Genomic DNA, 18,795 nt, shown 5'->3' with positions numbered 1-18,795 from the left:
TTCATTATAAATGACTCAATTTTTGGAGAAATCATGCTGTGCATGATCATCTCAAGAACTTTTGCTGGTGCAGAGAGAACAGCTACCGGCCTGTAGTTTTCCACTGACGACTCTGGACCACTCTTATGAATTGGAGTCACCTTCGACATCTACCATATTTACGGAAAGATACCTGTCTCCATTGTAAGATTATATATATATGCAAGTGGGCCGTTGACAAAATCAACACACCCCTTTAAAAAAAAATGTATGGACGTTATCCGGTCCCAAAGAGCGCGTATTCTTAAGTTTTTTAATAAATCTAAACACGTCACCCTCATCAATTGGGAAGATGTCAACGGATTGGGCACCGCATGATCGTTTTCTTGACGTTTAGGCGACATCCAGATTTGGAATACTACTTGCATAGACAGACCTGAAATGACCAGCAAATGCTTCTGCCATTCTATGTCCAGTCACCTCTTCGCCCTTCGAAGTCATCGAAATGGTGAATTTTATCGCAATTAAATTGGACCCACATAGCTTAGTTGGTAGGACACACGAGTGTAAATCCCAGGGGCGTAGTTTTGAGTCCCGTTGGGCGTTGTATCATATTAAAAAAGTTTTTTTGTGGTGGTTATGTTATATTATTCTCCGAGGATTTTTCAAATTATATGTATGTTCAATGAAAAATGTTACATTTTTCAATATTGTGAATTATTCGTTGAAAAAAAAAGTTGACAGTTGTAACTGCTACATGGTAATAAAAATGATGTAATAATATTCTAAAAATATTTTATTTACATGTAATATAAATTTATTTATTTAATATTACATATTAATTCAATTGAATATCATTTGATCTAATTTATGCGATGTAATCAGGCAAAGAGGCATATTAGTGTAGTAAAAAGTTACACCCACGATGACCACGCGGCTTCAGCGTTGGCCTATTGCGTCGTGGGTCTCAGGTTGGAATCCTGGGTCCTCTGACAAGAACATATATTGTTTTTCAATTTGTGTATGAGTTAGAGTATGGACCTAATAGGTTGAGCAAGTGGCTGACATCCATTTCTCGTAAAAACAAAATCTGTCAATACAAAACCTGCAATCTGTGGAGGCCCATAATCAAGGCCAATAAACCATATCCCTGTAAGATATCGTTGATTAAATAGCATAAAGCCTCGAGATAGTAATTCAGTAGGTATTGAATAAAATCTCAATTATTGTTTTTCACAGCTTATATTATAACCATTTTGAGAGTTAAGTGGTTTTCAAAATTACTAAATAGGTATATGAAAGGCGAAAAAAGTCATAAATGTAACATTTTCTTGGTAAGTATGTCAATTAGAAGTAATTGCTATTACACTAAAATCAGAACAAAACGATCATTACAGCCTTGGATGATATTTTAAAGCACTAGAAATAATTGTTTTATTGATGTGGAAATATCTCTCAGCGTATTAATTCTTAACAATTGATATGATTTCATTATGTATTGACGGATTGCACCGCTTAGGAAATCGATACCGATCAAAGAAATAATTTATTAAACAAGATTTTTCAATATTGGATGGTCAAAGAGAATTTAACATTTAGCATAAAGAAAAAAAATATATTTATAGCGTCTCGCATTTTGGAACAAACAATGTATATTAACAATGTTCAAGCCGTGTTTGTTAATTCAGTTTGATTGAAATTCTCTTTTTGTTAGTGCTCTGTTGTTTGAGTTGTTTATAATTATAGCTATTTTGGACAATAAATCCATCCTCAAAGTATCTATTCATATACAAGACTGTTATCGGCGGCTATCGAGGGTAGTTTATCATATAAATGCATCGAGGCGGTAAATTGTTAGGTACAATAAGTTAACCGTCTGAACTGTCAAAAAGTGCTATGTTTTAACAGCACCTTTCTCGGCTGCGTTAACTTTTAAAGCGAGATAGACATTTTTGACAGTTTAGACGGCTAACTTATTATTAGAATTATAATACCTCAACACATATAAAACAATACAATGATAAACCACTCTCGATAACCGCCGATAGCCGTCGATAGCAGCCTTATGTATAGAATAGATACGCAGAACGACTTACGATAATCTAAGAGTTATTGCTCTCATTCACAAATGTTCTCCAGTCCGAACAGTTCATAGATGCCTCTTCTCAATTATCTCGACTTTCTATGTATGTTTTACTCTTAAGAAATGTGAATATAGCCGACCTTTCTAGAAGCTCCTCCAGCATTAAAATTACTTAAAATAGCTAATATAGCAAATTTTCATGTATATTATTTTTATACACCATCATTTTGGCCCTTTAAACTGAAGACGCTAACACTCAAATAGATAATCAAAGAACTGAAGTACAGGCAGAATATTACATTAAAAAAATATTATAAAATTTGCCCTATCCCAGCCATTCACCAATAAATGTACAGAGAATTGTTAGTATTTATTACTAGTACATAAAAAATGGAAATTTTATTAATGATGAAAAGAGAAAAATATTTATGTTTATTAATGTCAGGTGTGAATTAATTATAATCAGACCTGCCATTTAAATTTGAAATCATGAATCATGAATGATTTAAAATAAAATTATTCTGAAGTAGTATACAATACATAATAATTATAGCCTTATTATTCAGCGATATACCTATGATTATAATTTCCAGACACTTACTTTTTTTTCATTTAAATACATTGTAATAACTAATATAGTGATTGGTATATTAATATTTCATTAGTTAAATTATACCCCGTTTACAGGTGCATAAATTTAATGCTGACAGTACGTATTATCGCGACCGTAATAAAATGCACGTGTAAACATGTATTCTTGTACAAATTGCAAGATTGCATGCAAGAATCAAAAAAGTTCAGAAGCTTCTGAATTTTCTAGCGACAATTAATTGAATTGTGTGATATCTGCGCTTGCACAGTATAACGATAGTAGCAAACCTACGACTCATTTTGAGGTCAACCGATTTTCACGACCTGTCAAAAAATACCATACAATGATAACATTGCGTCTCGCTTACTCTTGAATAATGAGATTGGCGAGACAATCAGCACTTTTACGTGTACACAGTTATTATCTCGATAGTTTAAGATGCATAATATTGGTGCAAGTAAATCCATGCTCGTATATATGCGCTAAGTACATTTTATAAGCGTTTTGTTATCTCTGTTTCTCTTTAATAATCTAAGGTTACAATCTTTCTCTCTATACTCAAAATTTTATAATTATTACATCGTCACTGTTCTGGCAGAAGACACTAATTCGAAAAAATGACATATTGAGTTAGTCCCAAAATGTTCCTTATTTCAAACTTTACCGTCTGAAAACCTTCTTAATAAATAAACAGTCTTTATTTTAAAGTCATTCTTTTTACGATTACTTAATAAACTCACATGATATATCATTATTTCAAACTTTTTAACAACTTCAAAGTCAAATTACTCAAAACTAGTATTCTCCAGTTAGTGTGTTCTGCCAGAGACCAGAGACGACATATACTTTTGTATATTCTCATTAATCTTTTATCTACGAAGATCTATTTATTTATTTAGACTATTCTTATTAAATATTACATTTTTTATATAATATTATATTGAATGAGTTTTTATGTGTTCAGTGTATAAATATATAATATTTCATAACGTTGTTTTGTCTGAAAATAATATACGAGTAAAATACAAAAATGAATATTATTTTAGACAGACGTTTTCTTAAAGTGTTACATGACATTTAAATAAGTGAATAGGTGTAGGAGGATAAAATATCCAAGGGCATTTTTTGTTATAACAGAAAAATGGTCAACCAATCGCGGAAAATAATTTATTTAAATAATATAGATATCTAAATTTAAAAAAATAATAGTTATGTCATGATGTGTAAGTACAAAATACATACAAGTATGTGATTTATTTCATATATGTACATTATTGAAAGCGTAGCAGGGCGGTGGTTACATATTTAAAAGTAAAATCCATTCTACAAGTCGGTTGGTGTTAGGTAATTTTGAAATTCTCGTGACCTTCCTCAAACGCCATTGTATATTTGATGAACTCTATCATAAAGTATTATTAATGTTGTGAATGAGTAATAATTTAGATTAAATATTAACATATATGTTATAAAAAGATTGATAATAATATACAAGATAGTTATAATATCACAAATTTAATAATGTAAATAATATATGATTGTGTTGGTTTGCTGAGTCAGTATTATAATATTTATTCATACATATTATAAATACACTATATCTAAAATATTTAAAACAAAATTATTCAAAGCATTGAATATTATGTTATCATGCAGTTATCTAAATATATCAATATAATTTATGTGAGCATTAGTTTTTATAATGATACATCAAAACATAATGATTAAGTTTTTATGTAAGTATCTATTTTACCTAGTAAATATTCTAAGAAACAGGTTGAAATAATCACCAGTATTTTAATAAGATAAATGTTGTTAATTGAGATAGCAGCTTGAAAGATTTTAATTATAATTCATAATTAATTGCGCAAATTTTATGTTTTAGTTGATAACTATTTCGGTTATAGGTAGGTACCTTATACCAATATATTGTAGGTATATATAATAAATTAGATACTATTTTTGATTATCGTGTTACTTACTACGTTTATGTTAATATTGTTATCTATCAGTACATAATACTATATTCATGAAATCCGTTTGTAATGTGTGTTCATATTATGAAATAAATAAAAAAGAGACACATAGTTTTGTTGCCAGTTTGCATTTTGGTTGTCTAAAATGGTGAAATAATAATATTTTAAACCATCAGTTAAACATACTTGCATTAATAGTGTTATATTGGATTCATAATTGCAATTATAGTTATTTTTTTAAAACATAAAACTCTGAAGAAACCGCATATAAATGCACCTATTAATGAATATGATATACTTAAGTCACTTAGTAAAGTACTTAAAAAATTCTTCGATATTTATTCAAATAGGGCTTGATAATGACAATGTATTCACCAGTCATTGATGCTTGATATTATATAATATTATGACCTTACTTATTTTTTTTACCCATGTTCTATCCTAAGATTATAAATGTACCTCCACAGAGTGGAAGTTGTAATAACACTTTTTTTCCCCTGAGAAATGGATGTTAGCCTCACTCATCCTATCAAGTCCAAACTCTGACCTGAAACACATATTGATAAACAAAATGTGAATATGCCAGACCCGGGGTTCGAACCCGGGACCCACGATATTAGAATCCTGACGGCTATCGTAGATTTTAATCATCGTATTATAATATTTATCAACTGCATCAGATATTCATCCTAAATAATTTTTAATCTATTTTATTTTGGTTTGTAATATTTTTTGGCGGAATTTTTAAATTCCGTCATCACGCAAGGGTCTCGGCTTCCTGCAGTCTTAGCATCCGCGCATGCTGCATGTAGGAGTCGGTGATCTCCGCGTCTTGTACGGTGCCCCTTTCTCTGGCTTTGCATAGAGGGGGCGCCTCGCGGGGCATAGCCTTAAAAGCCTCTGCCAGGTGGGGGGAATGGCATACACTGTCCGGATTTAGCCGGCAAAACAACGAAAATCAGCATATTTTTTTTTACATCTAATGTAAATTTACTCATCTTTCTTTAAATTTTAGCATTCTTTACTTTTAAATATACAAAACAACAATAAATTCTATAAAAAAGAGATATTTTACTAGAAAGTAAAATCATTCAACTTACATTATAACGGAAAAAATCTTAACAATTAAATTATTTGTAAAGTAATATTTAACTTTTTACTTACTTATTTTATTTAATAAGAAAACTTTCTCATAAAACTGCTAAACTTGTTTTTTTTTTGTAAAAATACTTGATAAGTTAGAAATAAAATATTACTTATTAGGTAGTTATAGTGATATTAGTATACAAAATATCTAATATTTTGTTTATTTGTTACAGTTCTTCAAGTTAAAAAGTTGATTCCTGTAACCTGGAGATTAGTGTTATAGCAAGTGAATCAATTTATTTTTAACTTCGAAACATAAATCATTCATCATGAAGATTATTGTGTGGGCTTTAGTGCTAAATGGTGAGTTATTTCGATAATTTAAGTGTTAATGGTTGCTTTAGTGTATTGTTAATAGTTAATCTATTTAAACTGTACATTATGTATTATACATATATCACGTTTTATAAACTAGAATTGAAAAGATTAACTAGGTATGTATTATATTATTTTAAAAAAAACAAGCTTCCATTAAAATATTTTTTAATGTACATGCATTGGTTAAAAATATTGTCTTATTTTAAAAGTGTGTTCAATAAATTAATTGTATTGCCCCAATAAAAAGTGATACCCGTTCTGTGAAATGAAATTATAACTGACATTTACTTCAGTTTAGCAAAAAATATATACTCAAAAAAATATTTTCGTATATGAAAAAGAAATCGTTAATGGTGAAACTGTTTCAAAGTGATTATTGTTATTGATGATTATCTTGGTAGAACAGGTGTGATGTAGATGCTCCAAAAACTTACTGTTTTCATAAATTTAACAACTTTCTTTATGTAGGTACTTATGAACGATAATTATATGAAAACTTTTCATACAAAAAAATTATGATTGATAATAACTGGTAATAATTTGACAACTATTCTTGATTTACATAATAGCAGGTTCAATATGGTTTATTTAGTATATAATATTGTTTCAAATATATCAATGGCGTAAATCAATAATCACAAACAAAACCAAACTTATTTTATTTTCAAAATATAGTAAAAATAATATTCACAATTCATGTTTATTTCTTAACATATCATAACAAATAAAATTATCATTTTGGGCGATAAAAATAAACTACTGCATTTAATAATGCCTCATATTGCTTACAAGGCTTCGAGTGAAAGTTATTCAACAACACTGACTCACACCCTCTATAATAATACCCATATTGACCGAGTTGGTAAAGTAGCCATCTTTGTATACATACGAATTCGTGGGTTCAATTCCAATTCTAGTCAATCAATGCATGAGTTTTATTCAATGTGCGTTTGGTCTAGTTCAAGGATCCAATAGAATAGGCGATTAGCTAACTTTTATTCCTCCAATCAGGCACGAATAAAGTTATTTACATTTACTTATAATAAATATAAAATTCAGGTTATACTGTGGCAGATAAACTGAATTGCTAGTACTTTGTTCCATGAATAAAGGGTTTGAATCTGGAATATATTATTTTAATTAATTTAGTTGTCGTATTTTTTACTGTTAAGAATCGAATTTGTATCTGTTCTGGATTCTACTGTCCGCATAGCTGAAGGCATTGAGTAAACCCGTAACGTCATTCACTTGGTATACCGCGTTGATCCCCGATATTTTATTTAACGATGAGCCTTTCCAAATTATTGTTTTTTTTAACTATGTCCATAGAACTCTTTGGAGATAATTTTAGAGATTCGTACGAATGTCTTGTTTATGGATATAACGGAGATGTTTTTTCTCTTGAAACCGCTACATATTTTCATAATGAATATGTGTGTTTAAGCTTAATACAAAAAAATCAAAGAATGAATTGAGTTATAGGTTAATAATAAAATTTCAAAAAAGTCCATTAAAGATACTTTTACAATATAAAAGCATAGATATATGTCTGGTTGATCAGTTAACACTAAATAAATAAATTAAAAACTAAAACACTGGCAGGAATCAATCGCGGGTCCTAGATCTATATGAGTCAGCGGAAATTTTAATATATTTTTTAATGGGATGTTTTATAAAATATTATTACCAATGTTACTACTTATAATGTTAATCAAGTATTTAATTTGAAAAAAAATGGATAGTTCATTGGCCAATATGATTATAAAACTGATACCGTTATAGATATTTTTCACTGTCCATTTAAATCCTTGTTAATATGTGTCAGAATAGAAATACGTATATTTAAAATGAATTATATCAATCATATTGGCTCTATTTTAAACAGCTATTTTAGTAAACCATTTATTTTATTCAACGAAGAATTCACAATATTTGAGAATGTAACATTCCATATATTGAACATACCGATGTCAATAATAACGCAATTTGATAAGCATTTTATGTAGGTTACACTAATTTAAATTATCGTAATTAGGTATGAGGCTAGTAGCTTAATTGGTTAAAGCATATTGGCGCGATACCAGTGGATATACAGGTTCCTGTCGAGCATCGTATTTTTTTCAAATGTGATTTTTTTTAGTGGGTATTGAGGTATTTTTAACTTATATAGTTAATTTAGTCATTCTCTCATAATGTTAAATCATCAATCTTAATCCATACACGTATTGAAGAAAAATATGTAAATTTACCAGACATGGGATTCAAACCTCAGTTACACGTTTTTAGAATCTAGAATTTTACGACTCGTCCAAGGAAATATATTTCATAATACTATATTGTAAGCTTCCAGTTGTAATGAGAAACTTAGTATCACAGCGTTCTCACTATGAAGCAGAGGCTAACATGCTTGGCTTTTGATCTGTGGGTCAAGGGATCTAAATCTATGAATGGTTCAAATTCACATGTTTTTGTTTGCAATATTCACTTGTAATTGGATCTTGGTCATATGGGACAATGGGTTCAATAAATATTTTTAACGTATCTTTTTTTTAAATGTCGGTTATGTGGAAATTAATATTCTCCATGTTAAATAATCTTCGAATAATATAACCATTCTAACTGAATTGTTTAATTGCCTATTACATACCTATTAAAGTCTCATAATACTATTTACTCGTACAGCTATTACCAAAGGATTGTATGTATTGTCTATGTGCATCAGCCCTATCAACTGAATAAATTCACTTGTAAATATTACTATTTTCACAGACTAACCGTTACAGGTTACTCGTATATTCCTCACAAAAGTTCTGAAATTATGTATTTCATTCACTTGTATAGCGGCAGAGTGTCGAAATATACATAAACAAAAACATAGTTTAATTATTTTTAACCATGCCGAAACCTACATTACCATTTTTAGTTCCACTTTGGCGACAATTTAAGTATCATTGAATGAATAATATTCGTTTTGACGCCATTCATTAAATACTTTCGAGATACATAATATAATATAATAATAGTCATCACGAATTTTGTTAAGTACTGCGTAATAACAATTCTTTTTGACGGGGTTATTCGATTATTTCATTATGATTATATTCATGTATGACGTTTAAATTCAAAATTATTTTTAACAGAGCTCCAGTTTATTTTATTTACAATCAATGCTGATTGCTAGTTCATTTTTTTAATATTATATACAAATCATTCAATATTCAACCGTACTATAAATTTTACTTTAATATTATATTTGTATAGTTTTCATCTTTATAACACGTCAGACACACGTGAAAATAAGTATGACACATACTACTAATTATTATTGAGAGTATTTAAATATATTTTGTTTCCTCAATGTCGAAGAATGTGGCCCAGTAAAACTGCTTAAAAAAACAATGTATGAATAAACACTTGGTGGACAGGTATCAAGGTCTAAACACCTACATAATATTATTACATATAAACTTAAAATAAACTCATTAAAAAGTTTTTTCAATGAGTTTCACACATCTTAAAACAATTGCTGTTTCACAGCTTGCTAGAGTTTTATTTATATATTTAATTTGTTTAGGAATACGTCTGATGTGAGTGATGAATTGAAAATTTAGTAAACATTTCACAATATAACCTTATATTATGTTATGTTAATACTGATGCAATGAGAAAAATGAATTCTCATTTATCACAATATCAATTTTATATAATGAGAATCATTGTTTTAGATTTAACACGATCTTTAACTTAGTGATACCTACACTAATCAAAGTATTCTTTTAGATACGGTTTATAATATATTTTACCTGCTCTAAGAGTTTATATTATATCATTAGTAAAGTAAACTTTTCTTTACGTTGCTATCGTAATAATAGGTATAACATTTAATTTACTTATTACTATGATTGATTTTTTATTATGAGAATATACCTATTAAAGTTTGATATTATTGAAAAACATTAATTATTTTCACTGTATAGTCACATGGGTCATATAATTCCAATATAAATTCGATTTCAAATTATTACTTGTTAAATTTAATTAATGCATTCAAGTCAATATATTTAGAGATTCAGAATCTACCACTTCTGTAAACGATTAAATTAAAAATAATCTCTTAAAAATAAATCCACGGTAAGTGTTATTCATAAATCAATAAACGATGGTTTATTAAATTCATAACGTGATATAGAGTTTAATTTAAAATAAAAAAAAGCTATAAAGTATAGATTGTAGCTGGATACTTTCTCGACTTTATTTGAGTAGGTAGGTACTATAAAATCATATCTATAAATAATATGCCAATATTGCAACAAGTAAAATAATGTATGGCTAGGTAACTGCTTTTTTTAAATCTTTGTGTCCCATTATCTTAACGAAGATTAGACATCATTGAATATATTATTATATCCGTCTGGTATATTGTCGCTCTATACTTTGGTGTAAGCACTAAACAGATTATCTACCCAAAAATGCATCCACTTCTTTGTATTATTGCTTAATCTAGGCAAATAATTTTCTGCTTTTGGTTTACTCAAAAAAAAAATTAGATTCTTAAGTTAAAATCCATTACCATTTAAGTATTGTTTTTTTTAATGATATTATAAGCATTCGATTGTCAATATACGTCTTAAAAACATTATTTTATTTCATAGTGCGTGAGTTATCACAAGACATTATACGTGAACTAAAATTACGGATATACTGGATTTTTTTCAAATTGGTGAACGTATTGAACACTCAATAAATATTTTATAATTACTTATATAATATAATATATATATATATATATATATATATATATATATATATATATATATATATTGAGCTTATAAACATTATACAGTAATTAAATGGAAAGTGTCCTGCGCATCTATTCTATTTACAAGGCGGCTATCATGAGTGGTTTATCATAGTTATGTATTTATGCGGTTAATCGTTACAATAAGTTAACCGTCTGAACTGTCAAAAAATGCTATATTTTAACGGCACCTCTCTTAAGCCGCGTTGACACGGTCCAAGTACGATCCAAGTAGATTTTGATAGAAATAATTAGTATGCAGATGTCTCATCCAAGTGACAGCTTCATACTATTTATTCCTATCCAAGTGACAGCTCCATACTATTTATTCCTATCCAAGTTAACTTGGATGAGTAGGACGCGGTCCAAGTAGCTTGGATAGGAATAATTAGTATGAAGATGTCACATACGAATGCACTTGGATAGGAATACATACTATGAAGCTGTCACTTGGATGAGACGTCTTCATACTAATTATTCCTATCCAAGTCTACTTGGATCGTACTTGGACCGTGTCAACGCGGCTTTAGCTATGTTAATTTTAAGAGCAAGATAGACAGTTTTGATAGTTTAGACGGCTAACTTATTGTAACAATTAAAATATCTCAATACATAAATTTGATGAACTACCGTTAATAGCCGCCTTGTGTATGGAATAGATCCACTGATAGAGTAAACAATAACATAACGATACTAGAATTAGTAGATATTATTAAGTGTAGTTACTATGCTATTCTTCTTGAGAAGTAACTATAAATACATAGAGATACGAGGTTTCATTTATGTAATGGATTGGTGATGTTAGCAAACGATTCCAAATTTATATATTTTCATTTATGTTTAACTGTATTTTTAATAGACAAATAATCAGAGTAATAAATAACAAACCGATAGAAATCGAAATCAACGTTTCTCCTATTAATAAAATTGGTACTGAATACAACCTGCGAAAGATTTCATTCAACATTGATTTTTTAATTGATCTTCGTAATTATTAACACGATTCTATGATACAATATCTTGAACGAGCGTTAATGGCATTGACCTTAAGTAGTATTGACGTAGTATACAATGATAATGCAAGTAATTGTTTAGATGCAAGCTGTCACTGAGCTTATAACAGGTTTTTCTCATCAAAAGGTAGTATCATTTGACAGGACAAGAATTGTGGAAGCTTTATTACCGGGAAATAAAACAACTTGAAAACAGTCATTTCTCTATTTACTAGTTTCAACAAGTTAACATCTGTATATTATTGTATTCAAAGTACATATTATATTTGAGAATATGTAGTATTATAATACTCTTTGGTTACGTATTCACGTTATTAATGTATTCATATGACCACTATACGTTAGTTTACTGTCAAACGTAATGCCAAGATCCCTTAAAGATGGTATTTGTGAGAGATCTCTGCCATGCATTGAATACTAGAAAAAAAAATATTCCTGAGGTTTTGGTAAACAATAAAATATTGCATTTCTCAATATTCAAGTCCAGTTTGTTACACCTGCCCCAATCTAATATATGATCTATATCAAGTTAGAGTTGACAAGAATCGTCTAAGTTGCCTACTTAACTGTCAAAGAGCGGCAAATACCGTAGGATCAAATACCGTAGAATCAAATGTAAGAATTAACGTGAAATATTTGTGTATAAAAATATAATTAATATTAAAGTCTTAATTAAGAGTTTAAAATTTCAGATTTATGATACATTGTTATAAATTCATTTAGAGGATTTAGGATATAGCAGAAACATCCATATTCGAAAAAAAGAAAAAGAGATAATTGAAATAGGATTTACGTGATAGAACTCTATTATAATGGATTTGAAAGATAGTTTTGTATGTATCTTAAAATTAATACTTTTATCGAATGTGACTTCAAATTGTTATCATCACAATTCGGGCAGGAAACATATAATATATTATACAAAATTTATTTACAACACTGAGGTTTTATTTCACATTCCATTAATATTGGGTGACATTCGAGATAATATTTTTCAAATTAAGAATATTCAATAAAAATGCATTTATTCTAATATGTTACGTAGGTATCATTAAGAAAAGTATAGGCTAATTAGTCAAAAATTTCTTCAGATATTTCTTTAGTGACATTTAATTATTGTTATCGAAAACTTTATATATTGTAATGAAAACAACGATAGATTAACATCTTAATAAAGTATGTATGCATCTACCCATTAAAACATGCTAAAATAGTGTAGTTCTTATTTATTATTCTATTAGCCTGAGAATTTATATGCGCGAAATGTACGACCATAAAACGGTCGGTGAAAATTGATTTAGATAAGACGATTTTCTACCGACTTTCTTAGTGAAATGGTTAGAATTCGTCGTATAATACCAATCAGTGACAGTTAAAACGTTAAGAGAATATATTATCTAATTACTATTACGGCCATTGAATAATTTATGGTACAGCCTACAAAGTGATAGTCCATCGATAAAATGATGCTTCCAACACCTTTTAAGGAAAATTAATTCTACATTTTTAAATTATTATCCTTTTTGGTGGTATTTAGCTACTTTTATATGAAAAGTAAAATGTGTCTCTTTAATAAGAAATGGAAGCTTCATAAGATTCACATTATAATGCAAAGTATATGGGTTTACAGTGTTTATAATGACAGAGAATGAGACATATATTCTTGTATCCTTTAATACTATTCATTTAGGCTACTTGAATATAACTTTTAATCAATGATAGTTTTATGCTATTCCTTAGGAATCGTTTTTAGCAACATTTTAGTTTTTATTATCTTCAGGCTCTAAATATTTTTTGGGATAATAAAAGTAGATTGCACCCACGGTGGCCGCGCGGTTTAAGCGTTGCACTATCACGCCGTGGATCTCAGATTCGAATTCTGGATCTGGCAAGTACACATGCTGTTTTTCAATTTGTGTTTGTGTCAGGGTATGGACCTAATAGGTTGAGCAAGTGGCTGACATCCATTTCTCGTAAAAAAAACAAAATCTGTTAATACAAACCTCTACTCTGTGGAGGCCCTTATGATCTTATTAGGATCGGGCATGGTCGAAAAAAAAGTAGATTAAATTTGATTTACCTACGGACTTTATTTTGTATTGAATCATGTGTATTATCACTTAATATTAAAGCAACTATCTAAATCAATAGTTGTCTTTTAGAATATTGAATTCTAAAAAGTTAATATAGACCTTCATAGATTGAAGGTTGTATTAAAAGATTTTTGATTTAAGAGAAATGGTTCTTAACCAAATTTATCAAATCTATACTATGGGTTCAACCACACATTGAAAAACAATACGTGAACTTTTTACCAGACACTGTATTCAAATCTAGTAACTGTGACATCATAAGCCTGACGCGTAACCACCCGGCCATTAATATGTTTAATCGATAAGAAATATCTGGGCAATTATTTTACTAATTAATAATATTATTTTAAAATACTATTAATTTAGTATAAAAACAGTAATATTATTTGTAAGGTATTTATTTTTCATATGCATATATGCAAATAGTTCCCGAAGATACTGGAACACAAACATCTGAATTGATCAGATTGATTGCTGTGGAATACTATAAAACATTTAAAGATTAAAATGTCTTGCTTATTAGATTCATTAAAATAACATACTTGTATTAAAATGAGTATTTTCATTCAACAATTATTAGAGACATGATCAAACACTACTATTTATTATATTGGTAATTAAGTATAAAAAACGTTAAAAGTAAAGTTATATTTTATAATAAAGTTAAATTGGATTGCAAAATTTTATTTTGACCATTCACACATAAATCAATGCAGTCAATCAATATATTTTTTTTATTTATTATTCATATCAGGCAGTTTCCGTAAATCGTGTTAATTTAACAAGAATTTCCACGATCAACGACAGGTTTCATTTTTATCAAGAAAAATGCTGTAATAAAACGACTCTGTCCGAGCAAAACTAAATCAACCGACTAAAACCTGTATTACACAGTTTATTGGCATGGCTGTAATACGACACTAGTTTTAATACTAAGCGAAAGTGATTTTTTTACACATCTTGATATATTTTTTCTAGTCATTAGCCACTCGTAACACTGCTGGCAGTTGATACTCATTGACAGATTGCTGGAAAATCTTTACTTGGATAGTTTCTTTTTTTGCTTATTTATACATGCATGATTGCATCTTAGCTAGTATTATTTATAATTTACCAGTTATACAAGTTCATGGACGGAAAATTACTTGTTATATTGTGATGTGAATATACATCATACAAAAAAATACCGCATGAATAAACAGACACTTTTATAATATAGTATAATATATTTTTATTTGAAAGGAACAAAAAATACGCGCTGTTTTTTATGTAGATACACAATATTATCTCTTAAATATACTAATAAATTATATTATCATCATGAACTGGGATCGAATTACTGATGAATGAAGGCCTCTTCTGACTTATATCGCTCTTTCGGTCCCTGGTAGCCAAAATGACAACTTGTTGACGCAGAGGCGGTCAGCATAGCTATTTTATACACAAGGCGGTTAATTTATAATAATTATTATTAAAATAAAAGAGGTTACATAATGTTGTACAATATATTAGCCGTCTTAACTGTAAAAACTGTATATCTCGCTCTAAAAGTTAACACAGCCTAGAGAGGGGCTATAAAAATATAGCACTTTTTAACAGTTTAGACAGTTAACTTAGTGTAATAATTAACCTCTGAATAGATAAATATGGTAAACTACTGTCGATAGCCATCGTTTGTATACAATAGCTTTGCTGAGCGGCCCAATAATTGCTTAGTGACCATTGATTCGACTTATTCGAGTTGAGTGATATGTCTGGCTCATTACTATTGCATCCACTTAGCAACCTCTATCACGTCCGTTTATTAATTTATTTTATGGTATTTACGAGTTATATCCAACATGCATCTTTTTGTACAATGTTGCACTACTCATAGTTTTTGGACTGCTCCTTTAATGTTGACCATTAATAATCATATATTATTATAATGGCACTATTATACGACTTAAAAGAGCATATTATTCAAATCACAGTAACAATTAATTAGTAGGTATTACATTATTTTTGTCTCCAATGTTTAAGAATACATTTGCCATTTTAAGGGGAAAAAATAATAATTTGAGTTATCTTTGCGAGCTAATCCCGAATAAACTGTACACTTGAACATCTGAAATAATATGTAGATGTCATTATGATTTCCAACGCAAACTTATTAAAAACATATCACTAATTGTGCTGCCGAAGGCAGAATCACCATTACACTGAAAGATAGATATTTTTTAAATTTAATTACTACGTTGTTTCGTCATAAATAAGATGCATTAATACAGATTACAGAATATCTTTTACGGTTTTGAAGGATTTGAGTTTACAATCAGTGAAATAATTTGCTCTATACTATACTATTCTTTTCACCCATTCCCAAATGACACGGCTTGAGAGGAAGATATTCTCTCACTACTCTACCGTTGGTACAAAATAAGTAAATACATACAAATAAATCTTGAGTTTTTTTCAGCTTATTAAGTTATTACATACTTGTTGTACATATGTATTACCTACTCTTGAGCATAACTAAATGTATCGTTATAAACAGATTATATTCTTTAATGTGCATTCAACAATAATGTGTTGATACTACTTGTGTTTTAGAATTTAATACTATGTATGTAAGTTCGTGAAACAAAATTATATATTTATAATACCAACAAAATTATTGAACATAATTATGGATTGATTCGTCTAAGTAAACTGTTAAAAAGTCTTTATTATTCAATGGCTACCTAAAATATATTGTCATAGATTATTATTTACTTTAACTATAAATAAAACAGGTACATTCATACAGGTCATATTCTTTTATATAACATAAAACATAATATTATAAACGACTCTGGCTTAAAAAAATGAATTCTGCTTGTTGATATTGAAAGGAGTACATCGGAGGGTTTGTTTTGACTTTAATTAAAACCATGTATTCTGGTCAATTAAATACTAGGTATATTTTTATTACACAATATAAAAAGAGATGTTTTTGAAAGTAACAAAAATATAGATGAAAGTTTATTTAATAATTGTTAAAATACCATGAGCATTTTGTTTGTCGTTAGGAATGAAACTTAATTTTATTTTCTTTTTCACTGATGACTACGTTGGGATTACGAATTATTATTAAAATATTGACGGATATGGGAGAAATTTGGCTTAAAAGGTAATTTCCCGGTTTTTCTAGACTCGTTTTGATGGTAATTTAAGGGTTTGTTGATAGCTGAATAATATATTTACTTATATTTCTCTACAAGACGCATGTGGGTGAAATAATAGTATTTTTTTTCATATTGCCCTAAGATTCGTGCAATTATTTATTTTGTTATCAGGCAATTAATGGTTAATAATAAAAGTTTCAGAAGCTTTGAAAGTTGCCGATCCGATCTCTGTCAAAATTATGCCAAAAATTGTACGTCAATACCTCTCAACACTTCTCAAGAAACGATTATTTAAATCAAATTAATAATATCATATAAAATAAAAAATGAATAAATATCTATAACGCAACGTCCAAAAGAAAGTAAATTAATTTGTCTTCATAACACTTAATACTATTCATCTTGCGGTATAAATCATAATAAATATTAATGTTGAAGCTTGCTTCTTCTGATTGAAACTAATAATGATTCAAATGTAATAGAAAGTTTTAATAAATTTACATATTACATTGCTTGAAAGGTTTAATAGGTAATTATTTAAGTGGTTCAGGTTAGAGGAAATAAAATTATTGTTTACGTAATGAAATAAATAAACAACATATATAATATTTAATCCTATGACTAAATATCTTGTATATATGATTATTTAGTAATTCAATTAAATTTGTAAATTTACTATTTTCTTAGAAGGATATTTTAATGAGCTATGTATCATTTTATACGAGCGTTAAAATCCAATTAAACATTTATGTAAGAGACTTAAGAAGCAACTAAGATCAAATTGATTGTTAATTAATTGAACTCACGGTTACGTAGAAGAACTCCATTATTTATATATTTTTTGAAATTTATGTTTTCGTAATCAGAATATAAAATAATCAATTATAAATATGAGCTGTTGATAAAAATTTCACAAATATCGTGAAATTAATAATATTTCAGTAAACATTTTCAGCATTTAAGAGTGTAAAATTTTTCATTGAAATAGTCATAATTAAGAAAATTCTTAGAAATATTGTTAAAATCTTGGATCAAGTAGGATTGGAATTAATATTTATCGCAAGCGACTGATTGACTTTCCAGTTAAGCTACCAACTCAAGTATATGACCAAATTAAGGTAACAGTTATAGTTAGTAGGTTAAAATGTTAAAGTACTCACTCGACACACGATTGTTGTGTGTTCGAAAGCCACTCGATCATTTTAATAATTATTTTTATTATATTTCCTTTCTAGAGGTTTATGTAATTATGTGTTTTGGTTTATTAAAACATGAATATGAATGAATCAGAATTGATTTAATGATAATTTATAAACTACTTTGTAATTACTACCAAATTTATTAAAAATATATTAATTTAATCACTAAATACAGTTTAAAAATCAAAACTTCAGTAACCAGATTGTCTATAAGATTGAAGGCCTCATTATCGTCAGTTTAAATATAAAATCTATATCATATACCTATTATACAATAAGTTTGGGAAGTATTTAAATTAAAAGATAATAAATTAAGTAGTTTCCTAGATTAAAATTAAAATTTGAAATACTGTTTATTAACAAAAGTAATTAATTGCTCAAATCTCTGATATGAGTAAATTTAATGAAAATCTTAGCAAACTAATAGAGTTATTTGTTTAGAAACTCATACTCCA

At 28.4% G+C, this 18,795-nt stretch overlaps 1 protein-coding gene across 1 annotated transcript in view; it reads left to right on the top strand.

Annotated features, from left to right (window-relative positions):
- Nucleotides 1-5,548: 5,548 nt before the first annotated feature.
- LOC147065687 (uncharacterized) overlaps nt 5,549-18,795 on the top strand; it is a 44,205-nt gene continuing 30,958 nt past the window's right edge. Inside the window, exons 1-2 of the mRNA XM_085956650.1 lie at nt 5,549-5,611; nt 5,947-6,076. Of these exons, the coding sequence (XP_085812776.1) occupies nt 6,043-6,076 (34 nt within the window). The 5' untranslated portion in view covers nt 5,549-5,611; nt 5,947-6,042. The remainder of the gene's footprint in view (nt 5,612-5,946; nt 6,077-18,795) is intronic.

The sequence above is a fragment of the Rhyacophila brunnea genome, unplaced genomic scaffold, assembly GCF_057557595.1.
Source record: "Rhyacophila brunnea isolate RB1 unplaced genomic scaffold, BYU_Rbru_1.0 scaffold_6, whole genome shotgun sequence".
Lineage (NCBI taxonomy): Eukaryota > Metazoa > Arthropoda > Insecta > Trichoptera > Rhyacophilidae > Rhyacophila > Rhyacophila brunnea.
This window is presented reverse-complemented; position numbering and strand designations above follow the sequence as displayed.